Raw genomic sequence first — 27,154 nt, 5'->3', positions numbered from 1 at the left:
CAGAGAGGAGACAGGGTGGGGGCAGTGGTTAGACTTGGCGACAACAACAAAAAAACCGGCCCCTCCAGCCGACTCAGTCACTGGGTTAGCCCACCTGCATCTCAGCTCCAAACCCTCACCCACGACCCGGAAAGCAATCCCTCAGGTGGAGGAGGATGAGGCCGTTCAGCCCATTGAGCTCCACCATTCAGTCAGATCGTGGCCAATCTGTCTATCTTCCACTTTCCTATCTTTCCCTGGCAATCCCTGATTCCCTTTCCTGATAAACAATTCGTCTGCCTCAGCCTTGAGTATCCTGAATGACCCAGCCCCTGACAGCCCTCTGTGGGAAAGAATTCCAGATTCACTCCCCTCAGAGGGGAGAAATTCCTCCGCATCTCTGTCGTCAATGGGCAACCCCTTACTCTGAAATGATACCCTCTGGTCCTAGACTCTCCCACATGGGGAAACAATCTCCCCACATCTCCCCCTGGCAAACCCCCTCAGATCTATCAATCCCGGTTTCAGAGTTGTTTTATTGATCCAAGCATTCGGGGACGAGAGGGAATTCCCCCAGATTACCACCCACCTCCACATTCTGCCCCCCCACCCCCATCCTGTCTGTGTGAAGGTATCGCCCACGAGTGAGGGATGTGATTGGATTCATGGGGAGAAGCCAAGACAATCCCCTGGCTCAAAGGGTCAGGATCGTATCGCAGGGTCTCAGGCAGTTCCCTGCTTGTTTCTGACACTCATCTCCACCACAACACGCCCAAACTCCCACTCCCCCACCACAACACCCCCAAACCCCCACTCCCCCACCACAACACCCCCAAACCCCCACTCCCCCACCACAACACCCCCAAACCCCCACTCCCCCACCACAACACCCCCAAACCCCCACTCCCCCACCACAACACCCCCAAACCCCCACTCCCCCACCACAACACCCCCAAACCCCCACTCCCTCACCACAACACCCCCAAACCCCCACTCCCCCACCACAACACCCCCGCTCCCCCACCACAACACCTCCAAACCCCCGCTCCCCCACCACAACACCCCCAAACCCCCGCTCCCCCACCACAACACCCCCAAACCCCCGCTCCCCCACCACAACACCTCCAAACCCCCGCTCCCCCACCACAACACGCCCAAACCCCCGCTCCCCCACCACAACACCTCCAAACCCCCGCTCCCCCACCACAACACGCCCAAACCCCCGCTCCCCCACCACAACACCTCCAAACCCCCGCTCCCCCACCACAACACCCCCAAACCCCCGCTCCCCCACCACAACACCCCCAAACCCCCGCTCCCCCACCACAACACCTCCAAATTTTCCTGATGTGTGAAACCTATGGGACAAAGTGGCTTTCCAGTTGGGATCCAACTGCAACTCTACAGAATTGGAACAGTTACTTGGAGTCAGACACACCTCGGACTGAGAATGAACACTATCACAGAGCAATGGGCTGAATGGTCCTTTGCTGTGAGACAGAGTCCACTCAAACCCAATGACCAGGTGGGAACACCAGTGACCCAGTCTGGGGCCTGTACATCCAGCCTCCATCATTGCCTTACCTCAATTATTGGCCCATCTGACTGAATAATCTTGACAACCACCACCAGAGGGATGCATATCATGGAGGAGAGGGCCAACATCCAACCCAACCCTTCCGCCCAGTCAGGGAACTTGTAGACTTTGTTGTAGGTCAATGGCGTGTACTTGGCGAGAGAGAAGATAAAACAAGCCTGCACAGAAACCAGCAAAATAAAGCATCAGGTTAGAAACACCAATTTTACCAAGGCCATAAAGCTCCCTCTACACTGTCCCCCATCAAACACTCCCAGGGACAGGGACAGCATGGGGTTAGTTAGAGTAAAGCTCCCTCTACACTGTCCCCCATCAAACACTCCCAGGGACAGGGACAGCACAGGGTTAGATACAGAGTAAAGCTCCCTCTACACTTTCCCCCATCAAACACTCCCAGGGACAAGGACAGCATGGGGTTAGTTAGAGTAAAGCTTCCTCTAGCTTCCTCTACACTGTCCCCCTTCAAACACTCCCAGGACAGGGACAGCACGGGGCAGTAAAGCTTCCTCTACACTGTCCCCCATCAAACACTCCCACAGCAGGGACAGCACGGGGTTAGATACAGAATAAAGCTCCCTCTACACTGTCCCCCATCAAACACTCTCAGGACAGGGATAGCACAGGGTTAGATATAGAGTAAAGCTCTCTGTACAGTGTCCCCCATCAAACACTCCCAGGGACAGGGACAGCATGGGGTTAGATACAGAGTAAAGCTCCCTCTACACTGTCCCCCACCAAACACTCCCCAGGACAGGGACAGCATGGGGTTAGATACAGAGCAAAGCTCTGTTTTTCTCTCCTGTGTTTTTAAGTTGCCTGCAGCCTCAGTGTGAACTGTTTCCATCGATGAGATAGTTTCCTGGTAAAGTTGAGTCATGTGCTGTGCAGCCAACACTTACTCACCAGTGTATGCAGCCTCAGCTGATCATTGTCTCAGTGCGAGGCTGTGGCTGGGTGAGGACAGGCCATGCCAACACTCAGCACCCAGCGCTGCACACTACTGATGTCTGACTCAGACAGTAACCATGGAAACACTCGTCAGAAGGGCTAAGCTGCTTAGTCGTCATTGTTAAACAATGTGTTCTGGAGGTAAATCAGCCAACTCCTAGCAAGGCAATGAATCAGAGCAGGAGGATTGGCAAGTTTGAGTTCCCTCCTGATCGTGTATCGCTCCCTGAGCTCCTTCCATTCCCTCTCAGTGTCACACTCGGCTCACACTGACAATGCTGAACTGTGTCTTACTGAGTAACACTGTCCTGTCTGGGTTAGGAGCTATCTCTGCAATCCACTGCCCCTGAGGCCTACAGATGCCAGGACATTTGAGTTGCCTTAAGCAGGAGACAGACAGGATTTTCAATTTGGGTTAAAGGGTGAGGGAGAAGTGGAGTTGAGGTTAAATGGCAGGGCTTAGTCCGAGGGGTTCATTGACCTCATCCTGCTCCTCCTCCTCCTCCTCTTCCTGCTCCTCCTCCTCCTGCTCCTCCTGTGTCTGAGTTTGAATCCTCCTGCAGAGTCCAGCTGGGTGCATAACGGCCTGGTACAGCAACGGCTCTGCCCAGGTCCATGAGAAATTACAGAGGGTGGTGTGCACAGCTCAGACCGTCATAGACACCACCCTCCCATCCACGGGCTCCATTTACACGGCTCACTGCCGCGGAAAGGCTGCCGATGTCATCAAAGACCCCTCCCCCCCGGGGAATGCTCTCCTACAACCTCCTCCGTCCGGCAGACGGTACAGAACCCGGAACACACGCACCAACAGGTTCAGGAACAGCTTCTTCCCCCCTGTTATTAGACTGATGAATGGACCTCTCTCACTTCAAATAGTATCGATTGTGCTTTGTGCTCCTCGTGTACAGCTGTAACCCTGTACACCTCGCTCTGTCTCAGCACCCTAGGATCTGTATGTGCCTGTCTGCTGTGACCTGCCTGTACTGCTCACAAAACAAAGCTTTTCACTGTACTCAGGGACATGTGAGTACAGTAAATCCAATCAAAACTGATGGAGGGAGCGCTGCATTGCTGGCTGTGTTGCCTCTCCAGTGAGCTGTGAAACAGGTCTGTCTTCCCAGGTTCAAACACAGAAATTGCTGGAAAAGCTCAGCAGGTCTGGCGGCATCCGTGAGAGAGAAATCAGAGTTAACGTTTCGGGTCCGGTGACCCGTCTTTCAAACTGATGGTAGCTCGGAAAATATTGTTTTACCTGCAAAAGATAGGGTAGAGGGAGTTTTTCCAGCAACCTCTGTTTTTTGTTTCTGGGTTACAGCATCTGCTGTTCTTTCTGTTTTTTTTACTGGGAAATTCAATAATAGAGCAAACATAAAGGCTTTGTATCTTCGGGCATGAAGCATTCGGAATGAGGTAGACAAATTGACAGCAAAAATCCAGGTAAATCGAGGTCATAGAGACTTTAAACTAGTTAAAGTTGGGGAAGGAGAGGTCAGCAAAAGTTAGTAAAGTTTCCAGAGCAACTAACAAGACAGACAGTACAGAAACAGTCAGGAATCTAACCTCAGGCACAGCAGAAAAGGGCATTCCTGATGAAGGGCTTATGCCCGAAACGTCGATTTTCCTGCTCCTCGGATGCTGCCTGACCTGCTGTGCTTTCCCAGTGCCACACTCTCGACAGCAGATAAGGGGACAGTCAATGCAGGACTGAGGATGTTGCACTTAAATGTACACCTTGTGCCAAACAAGGGGAATGAACTTGTAGCTCAGATTGAAACTTGCAGGTATAATGTTGTGTGATCACTGAGACAGGAAAAGGGGAATGGACATGGAAAAGAAGTTCCATGAGGAGGAAGGACTAGGATCCAGGGGCACTGCCTCAGAGTGAAGGGAATGGCCCTTTAGGACCGACATGAGGAGGAATTTCTTCAGCCAGAGGGCAGGGAATTTGTGGAATTCATTCCTGCAGAGGGCTGTGGAGGACTCGTCACTGAGGATATTTAAGATGGAGATAAATAGGTTCCTGATTGCTATGGGGATCAAGGGTTATGGGGAGAAGGCAGGAAAATTGTGCCAATGACAGCTTTAGGGTTGTCAGTCAAGCTCATTGTGTGGAGACCACAAATTTTGATACATAGGGCCATGCCATTGACAGACACAAATAACCCAACAAATTGACAACAGCTACTCTCCTTGTTTACTCCTACGGGCACTGCCTTGACCAAAATGATACCAAAGGTTGGCGGTTAACTGTCAGTGATCATCAACTGGTGCATTCTCCATGGCAATGTGTCCACAGTGTCCCCTCTCAGGACAGCAGAAATGCTATTTTCCCTCTACAGTGTCATCAGTTGTCCTGATGGAGGGCAAGCCAAGGAACTTGGACAGAATGTTCCGGAATGCTCATCTTGTGTATTGGCTTAAAAAACACAGAGAAAGAGGTGACCGAGCTGTAGCCAATGATGGTCAGGGACTCACCATACACAGCAGCGGAGTGATTATTGTCCAGCTCCACTTCATCCATATGCCAGGCCTGTAGCCAATCATGTCTTCAATTGCATCGTAGAAATCATCAGCTCCTGTTGGGTGGAGTGAAAGTGACCAGGTTATTGATTATAAATATCAATTATTTTTCATGATCAGTGTTTCGGGTTATTAACGCGATCAGCCTGTTCATCCGCGTGAAGGAACAAGGTTTATACACGTTATTTCAACCACCGTGCCTCAGGCACCAGAGTTCACTGCTGGCTTTAAAAGGGAATTGGGGAGGGGGTTAGCTCAGTTGGCTGGACGGTTGATTTGTCATGCAGAGCAATGCCAACAGCGTGGGTTTGATTCCCGTAAGGACTCCCCTCCTCACGTTCTCGCCTCACCTGAGTCATGGTGAACCTCAGGTGAAACTAACACCCCACCCCCCTTATCTCTCTCATGAGCAACTCCCATGGTGCAGCAGGATTGTGGTAACTTTACCTTTCACCAAAACCCCTTTGACTGACACAATTCAACAGGCAGCTAGCAAAGGCCCCTTTTACAATAACTCTTGGACAATGGTGAGCAGTTCTGGTTAAGGTAGAGGCAGTGAAGAAGCTGACTTATTATAGTCATAGAGTCATAGAGATATACAGCATGGAAACAGACCCTTCGGCCCAACCCGTCCATGCCGACCAGATATCCCAACCCAATCTAGTCCCACCTGCCAGCACCCGGCCCATATCCCTCCAAACCCTTCCTATTCATATACCCATCCTAATGCCTCTTAAATGTTGCAATTGTACCAGCCTCCACCACATCCTCTGGCAGCTCATTCCATACACGCACCACCCTCTGTGTGAAAAAGTTTCCCCTTAGGTCTCTTTTATATCTTTCCCCTCTCAACCTAAACCTATGCCCTCTAGTTCTGGACTCCCTGACCCCAGGGAAAAGACTTTGCTTATTTACCCTATCCATGCCCCTCATAATTTTGTAAACCTCTATAAGGTCACCCCTCAGCCTCCGATGCTCCAGGGAAAACAGCCCCAGCCTGTTCAGCCTCTCCCTGTAGCTCAGATCCTCCAACCCTGGAAACATCCTTGTAAATCTTTTCTGAACCCTTTCAAGTTTCACCACATCTTTCCGAAAGGAAGGAGACCAGAACTGCACACAATAGTACAGGAGGTATAACTTTCAGGACAGAATTAACAGGGTCTTTACAGTGGGACAAGGGGATGGGGAAATGAATTAATAAAAAGCCTTTAAGAAGAAAATATTAAAGGAAGCTGATGTGGGGGAAGAAGTCTTTACTTGTGGCAAAGTCCAAAAGCAGGGATCATACATCTAAGACAGTCCCAGCAAATGCAGTTGAGAATTCAGAAAGAATATCTTTACCCAGAGAAGGGGGAGAATGAGGAACTCACTCCAGTGGGAAGAGTATGTGGTAACTAGCAGTAATATATTTAACAGGAAACTGGCTAAACACCCAAGGGACAAAGGAATAGGAGGATATTGAGATAGGGAGGGATATGAAGATGGGGGTGGGTGGGAGGAAGAAGGTGTGCAGCATTAACACCAGCACAGAGCTGATGGGTAGAATGGCCTGTTAATGTGCTGTAACATTCCACATCATCATCCTGTCATGGCCAGTTCCACAGACATTACTGATGGCAGCGTGACAGAAAAACAAAACAAAACCCTCTGTAGAAATATTTCTATCCTGCCTGGCATCTCCGCACTCCAGACCTGAGCTCACGGCAAGTATCAGGGAAAACAGGGAGCTGTGGTCTCAAATAAAGTCAATGTCCTTATCTGCTGTCAATGGGGAAGGAAGGGAGTGCTATCAGCATGTGATTATAACTAGAACAAGCTGAGTCAACATCCGCACTAATAAATACGTCCTCCTCAGAAGTATGTCATAAAACGATAAGCAGCTGTCCCAGCAAATGCTGGGATTGTTTTCGTTAGAGAGAAGAAGGTTGAGAGGTGACTTAATAGAGACATTTCAGATAATCAGAGGGTTAGATAGGGTGGACAGGGAGAGCCTTTTTCCAAGTATGGTGATGGCGAGCACGAGGGGGCATAGCTTTAAATTGAGGGGTGATAGATGTCAGAGGTAGTTTCTTTACTCAGAGAGTAGTAGGGACGTAGAACGCACTGCCTGCAACAGTAGTGGACTCGCCAACTTTAAGGGCATTTAAATGGTCACTGGATAGGCATATGGATGAGAATGGAATAGTGTAGGTTAGACGGGCTTCAGATTGGTTCCACAGGTTGGCGCAACACTGAGGGCCGAAGGGCCTGTAATATGCTGGAATGTTCTATGTTCTCTGCAGAAAGTCAGAAATAAAAGTATAAGTGCTGGAGAAACTCAGCAAGGTCAGGCAGCCTCTGCAAAGAGAGAGAGAGAAACAGAGGGAACCTTTCCATTGGTGGTCACACACTCCTCTCATTCTTACTGCATCACTGAAAACCACTGTGAAAGCAGGCCTTTTCGCCAACCAAGTCTACACTGATCCTTCAGAGAGTGGCCCATCCAATCTCTGTAAGTGCATTTCCCTGACTAATCCACCTAGCCTGCACACTACCAGCAATTTAGTGTAGTCAATCCTGCACATTGTTAGACTGTGGGAGGAAACCCACACAGACACGGGGAGAATGTGCAAACTCCACACAGACAGTCACCCGAGGCTGGAATGGAACACAGGTCCTGAGCATTGTAAGACAGCAGAGCTAACCACTGAGCCACCGTGCAAATATGTATACTGTTGGAACACTGTATTGTTCAGAGCAAAGCTCAAACCTACAGCTTGTGGTTTATTGCAAGATGAATGGGATATAAAAATACGCCAGTACAGTACGCCAGTGAGGATATAAATGGAGCACAGTGTAACCTGAGTTGTGCATATTCCTCATTTAATAAAAAAATGTACTTTTCAGAAGTGGTTGAGTGAGGTGCATTGCTGGGATAGCGAGAGTTAACTTTCAACACTGATCTGAGCATGTAACCAGAGGGGAATGAGAGGGAATCTTATCCAGACATCCAGGATCAGGAGAGGGGGGGAGGATTTGACAGAGTGGTATCTGATAGGGTCACCCCTCCCCTCATGGGAGAGACTGGAACGAGGGGGCATGGTTTAAAATTAAAGGGTCCCTCATTCAGGATGAAAATTAGGAGAAGTTTGTTCTCCGAGAGTCTGTGAAACTCACTTCCCCCAGTGAACGGGGACAGTGCGATGTGTGAATATTTTGAAGTCATCAGCCATGATCCTGTTGAATGGTGCAGCAGACACAAGGGCCGAATGGCCTCCTGCTTCGCTCTTCAATGTTTCTTATGAGGAGGGACAAAGGTAATAGGTCAGAATTTCCCAACATGGGCGCTTGCAACATCAATTGAAAATTCAGTTTTTAAAAAAATAATTTATGGTGTCACTGGCTGGGCCCAGCAATTACTGCCCATCCCTAGTTGCCCCAGAGGTGGCACTGAGCCGCCTTCTTGAACTGTTGCAGTCCATTGGTGTAGATACACCAGCAATCCTGGGAGGGAAGGAGATCCAGGATTTTGATGTAGTGACATATGGGGCATTGGAGGCAGAATTGGCTGCCGGAGAGCTCCAATTACTGCAGGATGGTATTACTGTACAACACTGGGGTACAGTGCTGGTGGGGACAGGTCTGTCACTGTATAACACTGGGGTACAGTACTGGTGGGGACAGGTCAGTCACTGTATAACACTGGGGTACAGTGCTGGTGGGGACAGGTCTGTCACTGTATAACACTGGGGTACAGTACTGGTGGGGGACAGGTCTGTCACCGTATAACACTGGGGTACAGTGCTGGTGGGGACAGGTCTGTCACTGTATAACACTGGGGTACAGTACTGGTGGGGACAGGTCTGTCACCGTATAACACTGGGGTACAGTACTGGTGGGGACAGGTCTGTCACTGTATAACACTGGGGTACAGTACTGGTGGGGACAGGTCTGTCACCGTATAACACTGGGGTACAGTACTGGTGGGGACAGGTCTGTCACCGTATAACACTGGGGTACAGTACTGGTGGGGACAGGTCTGTCACTGTATAACACTGGGGTACAGTGCTGGTGGGGACAGGTCTGTCACTGTATAACACTGGGGTACAGTGCTGGTGGGGGACAGGTCTGTCACCGTATAACACTGGGGTACAGTGCTGGTGGGGACAGGTCTGTCACTGTATAACACTGGGGTACAGTACTGGTGGGGACAGGTCTGTCACCGTATAACACTGGGGTACAGTACTGGTGGGGACAGGTCTGTCACTGTATAACACTGGGGTACAGTACTGGTGGGGACAGGTCTGTCACCGTATAACACTGGGGTACAGTACTGGTGGGGACAGGTCTGTCACCGTATAACACTGGGGTACAGTACTGGTGGGGACAGGTCTGTCACTGTATAACACTGGGGTACAGTGCTGGTGGGGACAGGTCTGTCACTGTATAACACTGGGGTACAGTGCTGGTGGGGACAGGTCTGTCTCTATAACACTGGGGTACAGTACCGGTGGGGACAGGTCTGTCACTGTATAACACTGGGGTACAGTGCTGGTGGGGACAGGTCTGTCTCTATAACACTGGGGTACAGTACCGGTGGGGACAGGTCTGTCACTGTATAACACTGGGGTACAGTACTGGTGGGGACAGGTCTGTCACCGTATAACACTGGGGTACAGTACTGGTGGGGACAGGTCTGTCACTGTATAACACTGGGGTACAGTACTGGTGGGGACAGGTCTGTCACTGTATAACACTGGGGTACAGTACTGGTGGGGACAGGTCTGTCACCGTATAACACTGGGGTACAGTACTGGTGGGGACAGGTCTGTCTCTATAACACTGGGGTACAGTACTGGTGGGGACAGGTCTGTCCCTGTATAACACTGGGATACAGTACTGGTGGGGACAGGTCTGTCACTGTATAACACTGGGGTACAGTACTGGTGGGGGCAGGTCTGTCCCTGTATAACACTGGGGTACAGTACTGATGGGGACAGGTCTGTCACTGTATAACACTAGGGTCCCGTACTGGTGGGGACAGGTCTGTCCCTGTATAACACTGGGGTACAGTATTGGTGGGGACAGGTCTGTTACTGTATAACACTGGGGTACAGTACTGGTGGGGACAGGTCTGTCCCTGTATAACACTGGGGTACAGTATTGGTGGGGACAGGTCTGTTACTGTATAACACTGGGGTACAGTACTGGTGGGGACAGGTCTGTCCCTGTATAACACTGGGGTACAGTACTGATGGGGACAGGTCTGTCACTGTATAACACTGGGGTACAGTACTGGTGGGGGCAGGTCTGTCCCTGTATAACACTGGGGTACAATACTGGTGGGGACAGGTCTGTCCCTGTATAACACTGGGGTACAGTACTGGTGGGGACAGGTCTGTCACCGTATAACACTGGTGTAATGTACTGGTGGGGGCAGGTCTGTCACTGTGTAACACTGGGGTACAGTACTGGTGGGGACAGGTCTGTCACTGTATAACACTGGGGTACAGTACTGGTGGGGACAGGTCTGTCCCTGTATAACACTGGGGTACAGTACTGGTGGGGACAGGTCTGTCACTGTATAACACTGGGGTACAATACTGGTGGGGACAGGTCTGTCACCGTATAACACTGGGGTACAGTACTGGTGGGGGCAGGTCTGTCACTGTATAACACTGGGGTACAGTACTGGTGGGGACAGGTCTGTCACTGTATAACACTGGGGTACAGTACTGGTGGGGACGGGTCTGTCCCTGTATAACACTGGGGTACAGCACTGGTGGGGACAGGTCTGTCACTGTATAACACTGGGGTACAGTACTGGTGGGGACAGGTCTGTCAGTGTATAACACTGGGGTACAGTACTGGTGGGGACAGGTCTGTCCCAGTATAACACTGGGGTACAGTACTGGTGGGGACAGGTCTGTCCCTGTATAACACTGGGGTACAGTATTGGTGGGGACAGGTCTGTTACTGTATAACACTGGGGTACAGTACTGGTGGGGACAGGTCTGTCCCTGTATAACACTGGGGTACAGTACTGGTGGGGACAGGTCTGTCCCTGTATAACACTGGGGTACAGTACTGGTGGGGACAGGTCTGTCCCTGTATAACACTGGGGTACAGTACTGGTGGGGACAGGTCTGTCCCTGTATAACACTGGGGTACAGTACTGGTGGGGACAGGTCTGTCCCACTATAACACTGGGGTACAGTACTGGTGGGGACAGGTCTGTCACTGTATAACACTGGGGTACAGTACTGGTGGGGACAGGTCTGTCCCACTATAACACTGGGGTACAGTACTGGTGGGGTCTGTCTCAGGGTAATGCGTTGCCTGTGGGTTTAGAGTCAGTGTGGTGAGTGTTCCTGTTGTGGGTTGGAAATGAGTACCATCACTTACCATACACCCAGGCTATTGCAATACATTCAAAGAATGCCACCCAGAGAAGGCACATGCCGCTGGCTGCATAGTAGTCAAACAGCTGGAACACATACAACCCACCCTGTCAGGGGAGGGAAAACAAACAGCGTTACACTCAATAAGAGCAGTAGGATTCCCAGCTGATCCTCCCTCCATCCCTTCCAGCAGCTCTCCATCCATTTCCCCCCCTTCCTGCCCTCCATACATCACCAGCTCCCTGCCTTCTCTCTCCTCCCTCGGTATCCTCCAGCCCTCTAGCTCTCTTCTCCCTCCCTCCTCTCACCTTCATCTAGTGTGTTTCCCTCCTTTATCCACCCTCCCTCCATCTCTGCATGTCTTACCTATCCCTCCATCGCACATCTTCCTCGTTCCCCACCATTTCCCCTCCCACCTTATCTTTTCCGCCTTCTCTCCATCCTCTCTGACCGCCCACTTAGGAGTCATAGAGATCTACAGCACAGAAACAGACCCTTCAGTCCAACACATCCATGCTGACCAGATATCCTAAATTAATCTAGTCCCATTTGCCAGCACCCGGCCCATATCCCTCCAAACCCTTCCTATTCATATACCCATCCAAATGCCTTTTAAATGTTGTAATTGTACCAGCTTCCACCACACCCTCTGGCAGCTCATTCCATACATGCACCACCCTCTGTGTGAAAAATTTGCCCTAGCTCCCTTTTGTAACTTTCCCCTCTCACCCTAAACCTATGCCCTCTAGTTCTGGACTCCCCCACCCCAGGGAAAAGACCTTGTCTAATTATCCTATCCACGCCCCTCATGATTTTATAAACCTCTATAATGTTTAAAGACATGAACAAAGGGGTCATGTTCCTGAACTTACTTCAGTTACCATGGTCAAGCCGAGTAGGTAGCTGAGTGTGCATGTTATAGCTATGAAGATTTCCCGTCTGTAACCCTTCCTTAGGAAGGATGGGTAAAGATCTACCAGAGAAGTAATCTGCCCTTCAACTTCCACAAACTGTCAGAGACAAAAACAAGACATTAGATATTATATTCAGCGCTCACATTCCCGACAGTCACACCTTCAATAGCTTCTATTTCATCACTCTGTGGGGAAAAAACTTCCAGTCACTGGGTCAGGAGTTTGTGTGCTTTGAGAACCCTTAAAGCTGGATGCAAGGGACAAAGCAGAGTGTCACCTCTGGGTGTCCCTGTCCATGTGGACTCTACAGGCCTCACCTCACTCCACACATTACCTCCACCCAGTGACCCTCTCAGACCACTCACCGCTGCTGCTCACACAAGGGGCTAATGGGATGGGACTCTGTCCATCTGTCAACAAGGTGGGGACACAGGGGCAGGGGAGAGGGGAGGAGAGGAAGGGAGAGTGGAGGGAGAGTGGAGGGGAGGAGAGTGGAGAGGGAAGGAGAGTGGAGGGGGGGAGAGTGGAGGAGAGGAGAGGAGAGGGAGGGAAGGAACAGGTGTGGAACAGATAGAGGGTGGAGGAGGAGAGGTGGAATATGACAGGGGCTGAGAGGGAGCAGTCGAGGATGTGGGGAAGGTGTAGTGGGGGTTGTGGTGGGGGAGCTGTCAGTTTGTCATGTCGAACAGGCTGCTAAGTGAGGAAAATTACAGACTGGGTTCTATATAAATGCAGTAAGTACAAAAGTTGCAGCTTACTTTTAAATTGAAGCATTTAATTGACAATCCTACAACTCATGGGCAATAATAATAAACCATAAAAAAGCGACAGAAATTAAAATTTCATTTCAACAACATCCAGTTCTACCAAACTGTTAAACTCCAGATGATTCATCTCATCACTGTGAGTGCTTATAACACAGGGTTAGATCCAGAGTAAAGCTCCCTCTACACTGTCCCCCATCAAACACTCCTAGGACAGGGACAACACGGGGTTAGATACAGAGTAAAGCTCTCTCTACACTGTTCCCCATCAAACACTCCCAGGACAGGGCCAGCACGGGGTTGGATACAGAGTAAAGCTCCCTCTATACTGTCCCCCATCAAACACTCCCAGGACAGGGACAGCACGGGGTTGGATACAGAGTAAAGCTCCCTCTACACTGTCACCCATCAAACACTCCCAGGACAGGGACAGCACGGGGTTGGATACAGAGTAAAGCTCCCTCTACACTGTCACCCATCAAACACTCCCAGGACAGGGACAGCATAGGGTTGGATACAGAGTAAAGCTCCCTCTACACTGTCACCCATCAAACACTCCCAGGACAGGGACAGCATAGGGTTGGATACAGAGTAAAGCTCCCTCTACACTGTCACCCATCAAACACTCCCAGGGACAGGGACAGTACGGGGTTGGATACAGAGTAAAGCTCCCTCTACACTGTCACCCATCAAACACTCCCAGGGACAGGGACAGCATGGGGTTGGATACAGAGTACACTGTCACACCCTGTCAAGTGTGACTGGTTGTTGAGTTGCCTGAATAGGATGAGGATGCAAACTCTTTCCAATTAGGGCTTCAACATCTGAGAGGGTAGATGTCAAAGGTTAAGGGACACAGCTAGAATGAATGAGCTGTGTTTGCAGTGAGTGACCCATGAACAGAGCAATGAGAGACAGCAAGTGTCTCGTACTCACCTGCCTGTTATCAAATTGCACCTCTCAGTAAACATTATTTCCAGAAAGGAAATTTAGCAGCATTTGCATCTCTGAGGCAGGTGAGGAGATACAGGCTGAATATTCATCACAATTCATAAAGAATAAACATGGAAATGAATACTATCTGGAGGGTATTATCTAGTACACACCTGTACAGGTTACATAGCTGGAAGAGATTACGACATGGGAAAGCAAGACGAGGTAAACACTAGCTGCTCTATAGTCCTTCAGAGGCAGGTCAGGGGCTTAATCAACTCCCTGGGGTGCCCCTGGGGGGGTCACCTGCCCTTATTTGGGGTATTAGCTGCCCCTTCAATGCTGCTGTCACTGTGTTCGGGGAGGAGCCTCTGCGGGGGAGGGGCAGATGGAAGGGGTTAGGATATTTGACCGGGGTGACCATCACTGGTGAGCTTTCTGACCCACGTCACACAATCCTGCGTTCGGCAGCCATACCCGGAGCCGAATGAAACCAGCTCCCGGTGCACACACCACATAAACACGTCAAATAATCACCTCCACCCTCAGCAAGAAACAAAGCCAAGAGCATTGAACAATCACTTACCTGTCTGCACAAATTAAACAGGATGTGATGCACAAATATTAACTCACATATCAAATGTCTCGGCCAACTGCCAGGTCTCAATGGTACAAAAACCCTCAGACTTCCCGGGTAAACACGCTGAGCTTTTACTCTTATTCTTAATTAAGGAAACAGTTCCTCCAAATGGCGCTTGTCTTTGTCCCTTTGTCTTACTGAATGTGTCCTGGCTCAGACACTGGTTCCCCCCTTCATTGTAAAAGTACCTCCCTTTTAAAAAAGCATTAAGATTTCCCTGGCAAATCTCACCACAAGACAGTAGGAGGTGGGACAGGGGGTTATTATTTTGCCATTGGTTTGTTGAAAAGAGATTTAAACAAAAACAGTTCACCATGGAGACGATGGGCAAGTGGGAATATGTAGCCGTGCACAATTTAACTGACCGAGCGGTGTATGTTTCATGATTGTGAGCAGTCCTACATAGAGGTGTGCTGCCCTTATTGCACACTGGCGGGATCAGAACCTCACACACGTAGAGTTATCCACTTGCACACGTGTGTCCAAATGCACACGCATGCATGTATGAACTTATGAAGGACATCCATGAGCACATGGGCAGGCATGTGTGTGAGAGAGTGAGTTTGTGTGTGGGTCTGGGCACATGACGGCCCAGAGACATGCGTGTGGACACACGCCAAACCAGACACGCGTGTGGGAACACACACGACCCAGAGAAACGCGGGAGAGCACACGCAGACTCAGAGACACGTGCATGGGCACATGACGGCCCAGAGATGTGCGTGTGGGCACACGCCAAACCAGACACGCGTGTGGGAACACACACGACCCAGAGAAACGCGCGAGAGCACACGCAGACTCAGAGACACGCGCGTGGGCACATGACGGCCCAGAGATGTGCGTGTGGGCACACGCCAAACCAGACACGTGTGTGGGAACACACACGACCCAGAGAAACGCGCGCGGGAATGCACACTCCGACCCAGAAAACACACGTGTAGGAACACGGAGGCAAAGACGTGCATGTGGGTGCTGTCAGACCAGACACATGCACGGGAACACATACGACCCAGAGAAACATGTGCAAACACATGCAGAGCTCGAGAAACACGTGTGGTAGCCACAGTGCATCCTCAGTTTGTTGGTCTAGCTGCTACAATCGTTGGGACAAGATTTCACACCAGCACATCCCTGACCGGTGGGAACTGTAAGCAGACCCCTAAGGCACTGACAGCAAGTGGCAGAATTTACCGGTCGCTGGTGGGAGAGAGGGATTGTAGCTGGAGCTGGTTGCAACATTCCTCAGTGACCTGGTGGCCCTGGGATGGGATCACACTGTGACCCAGATACCCCAATGATTCTGTCCAATGGCAAAACGAGGTAAATACCAAAACACTGGGTGAGGGCACACAGCCCCAGCCCCTGAGTTTAGGGAACTGGAGGAAAAGATCCACCATCACGAAAAAAACATCCCCAGTGCAAAGTGGGTGAAGTATAGGTGGGTCCTCTCTCCCATTGGTTATGAACAAGCTGAGACTCCGAGAGAGAGAGAGAGAGAGGGAGAGAGAGAGAGGGAGAGAGAGAGGGAGAGAGGGAGAGAGGGAGAGAGGGAGAGAGGGAGAGAGGGAGAGAGGGAGAGAGGGAGAGAGGGAGAGAGGGAGATGGGGGAGAGAGGCAGGGGGGAGAGAGGCAGGGGAGAGAGAGAGAGAGAGAGAGATGTGGGAGAGAGGAACAGAGTGGGAGAGAGGCAGAGGCAGGGGGGAGAGAGAGAGAGGGAGAGAGGGTGATGGGGGGAGAGAGTGGGAGAGAGAGAGAGAGAGGGAGAGGCAGAGGGGAGAGAGAGAGGAAGATGGGGGAAGAGAGAGAGGAAGATGGGGGAAGAGAGAGAGAGAGGGGAGAGAGAGAGGGAGATGGAGAGAGGGTGATGGGGGAGAGAGACAGAGAGGGAGAGGGAGGGAGAGAGGGAGATGGGAGAGAGGGAGATGGGAGAGAGGGAGATGGGGGAGAGAGGGAGATGGGGAAGAGAGAGAGGGAGAGAGAGTGGGAGAGAGGCAGAGGCAGGGGGGAGAGAGAGAGAGGGAGATGGGGAGAGAGAGGGAGAGAGAGAGGGAGAGATGGGGGAGAGAGGGAGAGAGAGAGAGAGGGGAGAGAGAGAGGGAGATGGAGAGAGGGTGATGGGGGAGAGAGACAGAGAGGGAGAGGGAGGGAGAGAGGGAGATGGGAGAGAGGGAGATGGGGGAGAGAGGGAGATGGGGAAGAGAGAGAGGGAGAGAGAGTGGGAGAGAGGCAGAGGCAGGGGGGAGAGAGAGAGAGGGAGATGGGGAGAGAGAGGGAGAGAGAGAGGGAGAGATGGGGGAGAGAGGGAGAGAGAGAGAGAGGGAGAGAGAGAGGGGATAGAGAGAGAGATGGGGGGAGAGAGGGAGATGGGGGAGAGAGGGAGAGAGAGAGAGATGGGGAGAGAAGGGAGAGGGGGGAGAGAGAGAGAGAGATGGGGGGAGAGAGGGAGATGGGGGGAGAGAGGGAGATGGGGGAGAGAGGGAGAGAGAGAGAGAGAGAGAGAGAGAGAGAGAGAGAGGGAGGGAGGGAGAGAGAGAGAGAGAGAGAGAGAGAGAGAGAGAGAGAGAGAGAGAGAGAGAGAGAGAGAGAGAGAGATGGGGGAGAGAGGGAGAGAGAGAGAGGGGGGGATAGAGGGAGAGAGAGTGGGAGAGGAGAGAGTGGGAGAGAGGCAGAGGCAAGGCAGAGAGCGAGAGTGAGAGAAAGAAGGAGGTGGTGGTGGGTGTGGGGAAAGATTGCAACCTCCTCCACCAGCCAGAAAACAAAACCCCACCACACCCTGAACCCCCAAACCACACCCTCCACCACATCCCTGGCTGACCCCAGAGAGAGCTGCTCATTGCTCGTGATTTCAGAGACATGACCCCGTCCCCACCTCCCCAGAGTTCAAACTGACCTGACTGTCCAATCCGAGAAGAAGGAGCATTACGAAAAACAAGATAGCCCAGAATGTAGGCCAAGGCATCATGCTCACTGCTTTAGGGTAAGCGATGAATGCCAGACCAGGACCTAGGAGGCAAATGCAGAGAGAGATGGGGGGGGGGGGGTGGAGGTGTGGGGTTTAGGGCAGGGGGAGGGTGGAGGACGGGGTAATGAGGAGAGAAGGGGGACAAGAGGCACTAAATGATCATGTAATTTCACATCACAACAAAATACACAGGTACGTTATATCACAGCAGTTACTTTTAAAACAAAGATGGCATGCGTATCAACTTTTCAAAACGCCCTTTCCTTTCACAGTTGCAATGGGAAAGTGGCTTCAAATCAGTAATGGATATGCCCCATTTGACCAGCTGGTGACTTCACCAGCAGCAGATGGGCAGAATGGCCTAGGGTGGAAAGCTTCCATGGTGTTCCAACACACGTTAAAGGCTCACTGCTCGTTCAGGGCAATAAGAGATTAAAAACATTGTTCTTTCTCAGGACTAAGTAATTAAAAGGTCTCAGTGCAATGGCGTTAAACGCATTTTTTTGTCCCTTATTTCAAACCACCTGAGAAATTACTGAAAGGGCTTCTCAGGCCAGGACCGCGCCAGAGAGCTGCGAGGAATATGGTTTCAGAATAAGACCGGCTTATTCTACAATCGCCAGAAAAAATGACTCAGACGGAAATTCCCGCTTTCCACATTTAGAGAATGCAAAAAGGTTTTCGGAGTTTGCAGTTCCTGGGCTGGACTTTCCAAATAGTCCATGAAAACACTGAAAAAAACATTAGAGTCAAAGAACAGGATAGTGACGGGGGAGGGGAACGGGATAGTGACGGGGAGGGGAATGGGATAGTGATGGGGGGAGGGGAACGGGATAGTGATGGGGGAGGGGAATGGGATAGTGATGGGGGGAGGGGAACGGGATAGTGATGGGGGGAGGGGAACGGGATAGTGACGGGGGAGGGGAACGGGATAGTGACGGGGAGGGGAATGGGATAGTGATGGGGGGAGGGGAACGGGATAGTGACGGGGGAGGGGAACGGGATAGTGACGGGGGAGGGGAACGGGATAGTGACGGGGGAGGGGGACGGGATAGTGACGGGGGAGGGGAACGGGATAGTGATGGGGGAGGGGGACGGGATAGTGACGGGGGAGGGGGACGGGATAGTGACGGGGGAGGGGAACGGGATAGTGATGGGGGGAGGGGAACGGGATAGTGATGGGGGAGGGGAATGGGATAGTGACGGAGGAGGGGGACGGGATAGTGACGGGGGAGGGGAACGGGATAGTGACGGGGGAGGGGAACGGGATAGTGACGGGGGAGGGGAACGGGATAGTGATGGGGGAGGGGAATGGGATAGTGACGGAGGAGGGGAACGGGATAGTGACGGGGGAGGGGAACGGGATAGTGACGGGGGAGGGGAACGGGATAGTGACGGGGGAGGGGAACGGGATAGTGACGGGGGAGGGGGACGGGATAGTGACGGGGGAGGGGAACGGGATAGTGACGGGGTGGCGAACGGGATAGTGATGTGGGAGGGGAACGGGTTAGTGATGGAGGAGAGGAATGGGATAGTGATGGGGGAGGTGGAACGGGATAGTGATGGGGGAGGGGAATGGGATAGTGATGGGGGAGGTGGAACGGGATAGTGATGGGGGAGGGGAATGGGATAGTGATGGGGGAGGGGAACGGGATAGTAATGTGGGGATTGGGATAGTGAAGGGGGAACGGAACGGGATAGTGACGGGGTGGGGAACGGGATAGTGACGGGGAAGGGTAATGGGATAGTGACGGGGGTGGGGAATGGGATAGTGACGGGGGAGGGGAAATGGGATAATGACGGGGGAGGGGAAATGGGATAATGACGGGGGAGGGGAATGGGATAATGACGGGGGAGGGGAAATGGGATAATGACGGGGGAGGGGAAATGGGATAATGACGGGGGAGGGGAATGGGATAGTGACGGGGGAGGGGAATGGGATAGTGACGGGGGAGGGGAATGGGATAGTGACGGGGGTGGGGAATGGGATAGTGACGGGGGAGGGGAATGGGATAGTGATGGGAAGGGGAACGGGCTAGTGATGTGGGGATTGGGATAGTGAAGGGGGAGCGGATCGGGATAGTGATGGAGTGGGGAACGGGATAGTGACGGGGGAGGGGAATGGGATAGTGACGGGGGTGGGGAATGGTGACGAGGAATGGTAAGGGTGTGTTTAATGCTTTATCGATGTTTTGTGGTTGACGTTGGTGACCATTTCGAGGGCGGAGACTGGAGTGGGGGGGGGGGGGGGTTGGGGGTTTGTTCTAGGGGTCAGCGGTGGTCTCTCAGAGACAGGTCGTAGAGGGCACTGATCCTCGTGAGGAGTCAGGGAATCACTCCTCCTCCCTGCACACACAGGACACACCATGGGTAACCTGGGGGCAAGAGTCAGGGTCAACAGGGGTGGGGGGGGGTGCGTTTTTACAGAACGATGTCCCACACAGAGATGGAATGAGCAAAGGTGCAGTCATTAATTAACCCGAGCAAAACAAGTGGTTTTACCTTGACTGGTTTGAAATGAAGTCAGCCTGTTAAGGCAAGTTCCATCATTCCACAGAACATGGCAAATCAACATCGCCCTAACACCCACGGAGAAAAACATAATTTCCAATTTATCTACCCACTGCATCTGCCAGAATTCAACAACCCAGTTTTCAAAAGATTAGGGTCACATCCAAACAGACAGAGGAGTTTATAAAAAAAATTAATAAATTGATCCATTGAAAGAAGCAAGAAAAAAAAAGAAACTCCATGATTAGTTTCGAATCAGATTTAATATTTTAATGTACATTTTGTTTTCATAAATCAAATTCGTTAAATCTCTGGTTGAAGAAGGTGTAATTAACTGCAAGGTGATACTGCGGCCACTGGATAGGAATACCTGTATCGTCCTTATTATAAAATGCTTTGCCTTATTATTATTTTGAGCTTTAAGACCAAACTGACCTCGGAGAACGCAGCGACCTTTGCTTGCAGGTCAGGGATTTGAACTTGCACCAGGAGGTTTTAAGGGCCCCTTTGGGCAGGAGCTGTCCTCTCCCCTTGCCCCCAGTGTTTACTGACTGGAGGGGGATGGGTGTTGGGGGGGGGGGGAATGAGGGTTCTATTCTCAATGCCTGCCCATCGACAGGAGATAGCCATGAGAGTCGAAGTGACCTGGAGACATTAGAAACGCGGCAATCGTGGGGAAAGTAAACTGAGAAACAACCTCATTGGCTGATCTCATTCCTCCCGCGCTCTTGAGTTTCGTAAAGTTATGGAAGTGAAAGATACCAATATCTGCAACAAAACCTCCTAGGACAGGGACAGCACGGAGTTAGATACAGAGTAAAGCTCCCTCTACACTGTCCCCCCCATCAAACACTCCCAGGACAGAGACAGCACAGGGTTAGATACAGAGTAAAGCTCCCTCTACACTGTCCCCCATCAAACACTCCCAGGACAGGGACAGTATGGGGTTAGATACAGAGTAAAGCTCCCTCTACACTTTCCCCCATCAAACACTCCCAGGAACAGGGACAGCACGGGGTTAGATACAGAGCAAAGCTCCCTCGACACTGTCCCCATCAAACACTCCCAGGAACAGGGATAGCACGGGGTTAGATACAGAGTAAAGCTCCCTCTACACTTTCCCCCATCAAACACTCCCAGGGACAGGGACAGCATGGGGTTAGATACAGAGCAAAGCTCCCTCGACACTGTCCCCATCAAACACTCCCAGGACAGGGACAGCACGGGGTTAGATACAGAGTAAAACTCCCTCTACACTGTCCCCATCAAACACTCCCAGGACAGGGATAGCATGGGGTTAGATACAGAGTAAAACTCCCTCTACACTGTCCCCATCAAACACTCCCAGGACAGGGATAGCATGGGGTTAGATACAGAGTAAAACTCCCTCTACACTGTCCCCATCAAACACTCCCAGGACAGGGATAGCATGGGGTTAGATACAGAGTAAAACTCCTTCTACACTGTCCCATCACGGGGTTAGATACAGAGTAAAACTCCTTCTACACTGTCCCATCATGGGGTTAGATACAGAGTAAAACTCCTTCTACACTGTCCCATCATGGGGTTAGATACAGAGTAAAGCTCCCTCTACACTGTCTCCCCATCAAACACTCTCAGGACAGAGACAGCACAGGGTTAGATACAGAGTAAAGCTCCCTCTACACTGTCCCCCATCAAACACTCCCAGGACAGGGACAGCACGGGGTTGGATACAGAGTAAAGCTCCCTCTACACTGTATCTCTGACTGTGACTGGGGTCCAGTGATTACAATGAGTCTCCATGTGGAGTTTGTGAAGGTGCCTCTGCACAGTGGGACGCCCCTTTTCTGGGGCTGTTTGATGTGATCTTCCTTGTCCATTGAACGCTCAGAGAGATCAGCCCGAGGTTCCCGTGTCCCATCCCCGGGGCCGGTCTCCTGCAGGAGAGTTAGCTCCTGCTAGCCCACTGCGTGATTGGCTGGACAGCTTTTTAAAAATTAAAATCTAATTTAAATTAGACAAATACCACATGCATGGAATTACATGGATGAAAATAAGTTGTTAAATATTCACAGAAAACAACCATTGGGTGCAAGGCTGTTGCAAGGGCCAATGACTGCACTGAAAGGATTGACTCCACCTTGGTAGCAGCTACACCTGGAGGTTCCTAGACGTGAAGCGAGGCAGCCGGACTATTCGGCAACAGTGACATCACCAAGCAGACTTGAGCCTGTCCAGCAGAAATGAGTGGACAGTGTCGGGAAATGGGGAGATCGAGATACGGTGGTGAAAGTGAATGGCCCCCTCCCGTTTCTCCCCAACCCAAGAGTGCAGGGAGAATGGAGGAGCCCCCTACAAAAACTCCCTGAACCCTCCTCAGTCCAGGAACCCTCCAGAAGTCACAGCAACATCCACACTGCTGGGTCCGAACCAATCGACGGGTGACTCAGCTTTCAAAGAAGTTGCCAGCAAGTATTGATGGAGGAGAGGGCAGGAGATACTAACTGTTGGTTAGTTGGCGAGCTGTTAATGAACATTGGCATTGTATCCAGCACCCTGGTCACCAGAGAGGTGGGTCTCTGTCAGGGAGCGGGCACACAGTGCATCAGGTACATGCTCAGAAGGGGGCAATGATCCCCATCATTAGTTGGTCTGGAAGTCTGGGGAGGAACCCCAGATCAGACAGACTCAGCGCGGTCGGATTAACTCGGAAACTGCAAGGCCAGCATTATGCACGCTACAAAAATAAACACCGATTACAAACTGGTCAAACCTCTACGTTGTGCAGAATGCACCAGGTGCTGCTCATACCTGACTCAGCCACATCCGCTATGTCCACCCCTTGTTCTTGAGCCATGAAGCCAAGGATGGAAAATATCGCAAAGCCCGAAACAAAACTGGTACCGCTGTTCAGACATCCGAGGAGCATACAGTCCCTATTTACACACGTCACAATTGATGCATGGGGTTAATACGGTGCCCAACACGAGCCCACTCAACACACACAGCTTGACTTTTTTTTCCACTCGATTCCCCGTCAGTATCCCCCACCCACTGCCCCCCCCACCCAGAATGTCCCCCCCCCCAACTCCCTGGAGGCACCACGTACCGGTAACAGTTATACTTGTACTTGTTATAGCTTCCCAGTGACGTCATCGCTCCCAAACAGATCGCATAAGAGAAGAAGATCTGTGTCCCTGCATCAATCCATACCTGCGGGGGGAGGGGGGGGGGGGAGAGAGAAGGGGAGAGAGAGAGTAAAGGGAGAGAGAGTGAAGGGGAGGAGAGAGAGAGAGAGAAGGGGAGAGAGAGTGAAGGGCAACAGAGTGAAGGGGAGGAGAGAGCGTGAAGGGACAGAGTGAAGGGGAGAAGAGAGACAGAGAAGGGGGGAGAGAGTGAAGGGGAGGAGAGAGAGAGAGAAGGGGAGAGAGAGAGTGAAGGGAGAGAGAGTGAAGGGGAGGAGAGAGAGAGAAGGGGAGAGAGAGCGTGAAGGGAGAGAGTGAAGGGGAGGAGAGAGACAGAGAAGAGGGAGAGAGTGAAGGGAGAGAGTGTGAAGAGGAGGAGAGAGAGAGAGAAGGGGAGAGAGAGAAGGGAGAAAGAGAGACAGAGAGAAAGGGGGGAGAGAGAAAAGGAGGAGTGAGGGAGAGGAAAGAGTGAGTGTGAGTTGGGGGAGGAGAGAGAGAGAAGGAGGGTGAGGGGGAGAGAAGGGGAGTAGAGAGAGAGTCTTTTTATTGGCTGCTCCAAACTATTTCAGCTTGGATTGGTTAACACAACAGGACCCCCTCCCTCCCTGACATTCCCCCCCACCCCCACCCCCGACATTCTCCCCCCACCCCCCTGACAGCTGTGGCCTGTTACTGCCTGAGCCTAGAGTCCCAGGCCCCGAACCCCAGACCCTGACCGAGCCGGTACCCTCTGCTCTATCACAGGCAGTTGGTCTCTGACCATGAGAGAGCCTGACAGCACAGCCCTGCGTCCCAGCCACATTTATACACTGAGGACAACGTACCTCTCCCTCGACCCATCTCTCCACCCGCTCCCCTCCGCCCCAGCCCTCTCCGTCCTCTCGGAATGAGTTGGGAACTGGCCATGTCCAGGAATGGACGGAGGGTTTATCCCTCGGTACTCACCTGTGGGTCACCGAGACGGCTGATGTCAGGATACAGATAAAATTTGATTCCCTGAGCTGCTCCTGGCAGAGTGACTCCACGGATCAACAAGACCAACAGCATGAGGAAAGGAAACGTCGCCGTGATATAGACAACCTGCAGGAGAGGGGCACATACCAAACATGAACTCCGGCATCTCCCATCGCCAGGCAGCTCAAACAGATGGAGGGAACAGTTAGATTGCCGAATCCCTGGACACAGTGCTCTCTCACTTGGCTAACACATAAGAAACAGAAAATCATCAAAGACCCTCAAGCAACATTGTCCTTTTCCGAAAGGGCTTGGAATTCTACACACGGATAAGGAACAATAGTAGACCATTCAACCTTTCCAGTCTGCTCCCCTATCCAATAAGATGATGGCTGATCTGGTTTTAAACTTGACTCTACATTCCTGCATATCCCAGAGAATCTTTCATCCCCCGGGTCACTGTATTTACAGATTCTGCATCTATTGCCTGTTGAGGGAGGGACTGCCAAAGAAACCCTCAGAGGGAAAATACATTTCCTCATCTTTGTTTCAAATGGACAATCCCGTGTTTTTAAACAGTTCAAGACTCCAATCCCCCTGCTGCCTCAGGAAACATCCACCCCATCAATCCTTGGATTCTATCATTCATTCATTCAGATATCAATCTTTGAATAAATGTCTGAATGAATGAATCCAATGTTTAGATTCACCCAGTCAAGAACTCCCCCAGGATCTTATTAAGTTGCCTCTGACTCTTCGGAGTTTCTGAGGATACCAGCCTTGCCTCTTGAGTCATTCCTCACAACAGTCTCAGAATAAAGGGGGCACCAGTTTCAGACTGAGATCGGGAGGAATTTCCTTTCTCAGAGGATTGAGAGTCTTTGGAACTCCTTCCCACAGAGAGCTGTGGGGGCAGGGTCCCTGTGGATATTTAAGGCTGAGAGAAAGATTCTTGATCAGTCGGGGAATCGAGGGGAAAGGGCAGGGAAATGGGCGCAAGGAATGTCAGATCAGCCAGGATCCTGTTGGATAGCAGAACTGGGGCCGAATGGCCCAGTCCCATTCCTATTTCTGATGGCCTTGACCCACTTATACCAGTCACCCTTCTCTGACCTGATTCCAATGTAATACCATCCTTCGGGATAATACCATCCTTACGGATGGGGACATCTGCTTGTGAGGAGGTCTCACTTCAGTTGTACAGAGACTGGGTCAGACTCCCATCCGGAGGAACTGGGTTCAGTTTCGGGGCCCTCCGCAGCCCTCAGGAAGGAGGTACAGGCCTGGGAAGGATTGCAGAGCAGGTCCAACAGAGTGACCCTGGGCTGGAAAGGGTTAAATTATGAGGCCAGGTTGTAATGGATGAGGTTTGTAATACTCCTGGATGTCGAGGATTAAAGCATGGTCCAAATGAAGTGTTTAAAGTGATTAATAGATTTGATAATAGCAACAAAGAGATGCTATTTACTCTGGTTCCGAACAGAGGCTGTGGTGAAATTCCAGATACTCCAATGTCCAGCTTGGCCATTCAGGGCGGAATCAAAATGGAATGGAGGATCTGTTTCCCGAGGATCTGTTTCCCAACGTACTGACTGTAAACATTCAGTGTCAGTGGGAGCAGAGGCATATCTGACAGATATTCCATAGAGGTTTATAAAATCATGAGGGGCATGGATGGGATAAGTAGACAAAGTCTTTTCCCCCTGGAGTGTGGGAGTCCAGAACTAGAGGGCATAGGTTTAGGGTGAGAGGGGAAAAATATAAAAAAGACCTAAGGGGCAACTTTTTCATGCAGAGGGTGGTGTGCGTATGGAATGAGCTGCCAGAGGAAGTGGTGGAGGCTGGTACAATTACAACATTTAAGAAGCATTTGGATGGGTATATGAATAGGAAGGGTTTGGAGGGATATGGGCCGGGTACTGGCAGGTGGGACTAGATTGGGTTGGGATATCTGGTCAGCATGGACGGGTTGGACCGAAGGGTCTGTTTCCATGCTGTACATCTCTACGACTCTATGTTGTTATTAGACACCTCTGGAACAGGTGGGCCCTGAACCCAGGTGTACTAGCTCAGAGCTAGGGACACTACCACTGTACCACAAGTACCCCAGAAGTAATGTTGAGAAGCCCAACATTCACTGTCAATCCTTAATTGTCCTTGAGGGGGCGATGGTGAGTCACCTGCTTCACAGACTTGTGGCCACTTCAGAGGGCACTGCTGTGGGCCTGGAGTCACACGGAGGCCAGACCAGGTAAGGACATGAGTGAACCAGATGGGCTTTTTACAGCGATGGGTCAGAGCTCTGGTCACTGTCAGTTGGCCAGGCAGTAGGTTCACCATAGCGAACACCAACAGCCTGGGTCACCATGGGGTGGTCAGGGTCGCTGTGGAGAGGGGGAGAGGGGGGCAGGGTCAGAGAGCTCAACCACTCCCCCCTGGACACTGGAGCATACAGGGTCTGCAAACAGCCGAGCAAACCTGAGGGTGAGGACAGCTGGGAAAATGCTCATTTACTCTGTACGGTGTGTTGTACACAGCACCGAGGGTGAGGGAAACACACCCCAGGTAACAATTCCCGAGTGTTTGAGATAGGGAGGGGGTGTCGGGGCTGGAGGGGGTTACAGAGATAGGGAGGGGGTGTCGGGGCTGGAGGGGGTTACAGAGATAGGGAGGGGGTGTCGGGGCTGGAGGGGGTTACAGAGATAGGGAGGGGGTGTAGGAGCTGGAAGGGGTTACAGAGATAGGGAGGGGGTGTAGGGGCTGGAGGGGGTTACAGAGATAGGGAGGGGGTGTCGGGGCTGGAGGGGGTTACAGAGATAGGGAGGGGGTGTAGGGGCTGGAGGGGGTTACAGAGATAGGGAGGGGGTGTCGGGGCTGGAGGG

The 27,154-nt window shown here is 51.5% G+C and overlaps 1 protein-coding gene across 3 annotated transcripts in view; it reads right to left on the bottom strand.

Moving 5' to 3' along the window:
* LOC122558788 (sodium- and chloride-dependent taurine transporter-like) overlaps nt 1-27,154 on the bottom strand; it is an 86,285-nt gene that overhangs the window by 5,346 nt on the left and 53,785 nt on the right. For all 3 annotated transcript variants that reach the window (XM_087994052.1, XM_087994050.1, XM_087994051.1), the window contains 8 exons: nt 24,264-24,398; nt 23,243-23,346; nt 22,945-23,069; nt 17,569-17,681; nt 12,300-12,437; nt 11,432-11,534; nt 5,003-5,103; nt 1,564-1,734 (listed from right to left, as the gene is read on the bottom strand). In XM_087994052.1, coding sequence (XP_087850178.1) covers nt 1,564-1,734; nt 5,003-5,103; nt 11,432-11,534; nt 12,300-12,437; nt 17,569-17,681; nt 22,945-23,069; nt 23,243-23,346; nt 24,264-24,398 — 990 coding nt within the window. The remainder of the gene's footprint in view (nt 1-1,563; nt 1,735-5,002; nt 5,104-11,431; nt 11,535-12,299; nt 12,438-17,568; nt 17,682-22,944; nt 23,070-23,242; nt 23,347-24,263; nt 24,399-27,154) is intronic.

Source organism: Chiloscyllium plagiosum, unplaced genomic scaffold, assembly GCF_037043375.1.
Source record: "Chiloscyllium plagiosum isolate Xiang-an unplaced genomic scaffold, Cpla_swu_hap1 HiC_scaffold_14, whole genome shotgun sequence".
Classification (NCBI taxonomy): Eukaryota; Metazoa; Chordata; class Chondrichthyes; order Orectolobiformes; family Hemiscylliidae; genus Chiloscyllium; species Chiloscyllium plagiosum.
Note: the sequence above shows the minus strand (reverse complement) of the source record. Positions and strands in the feature narration are given on the sequence as shown.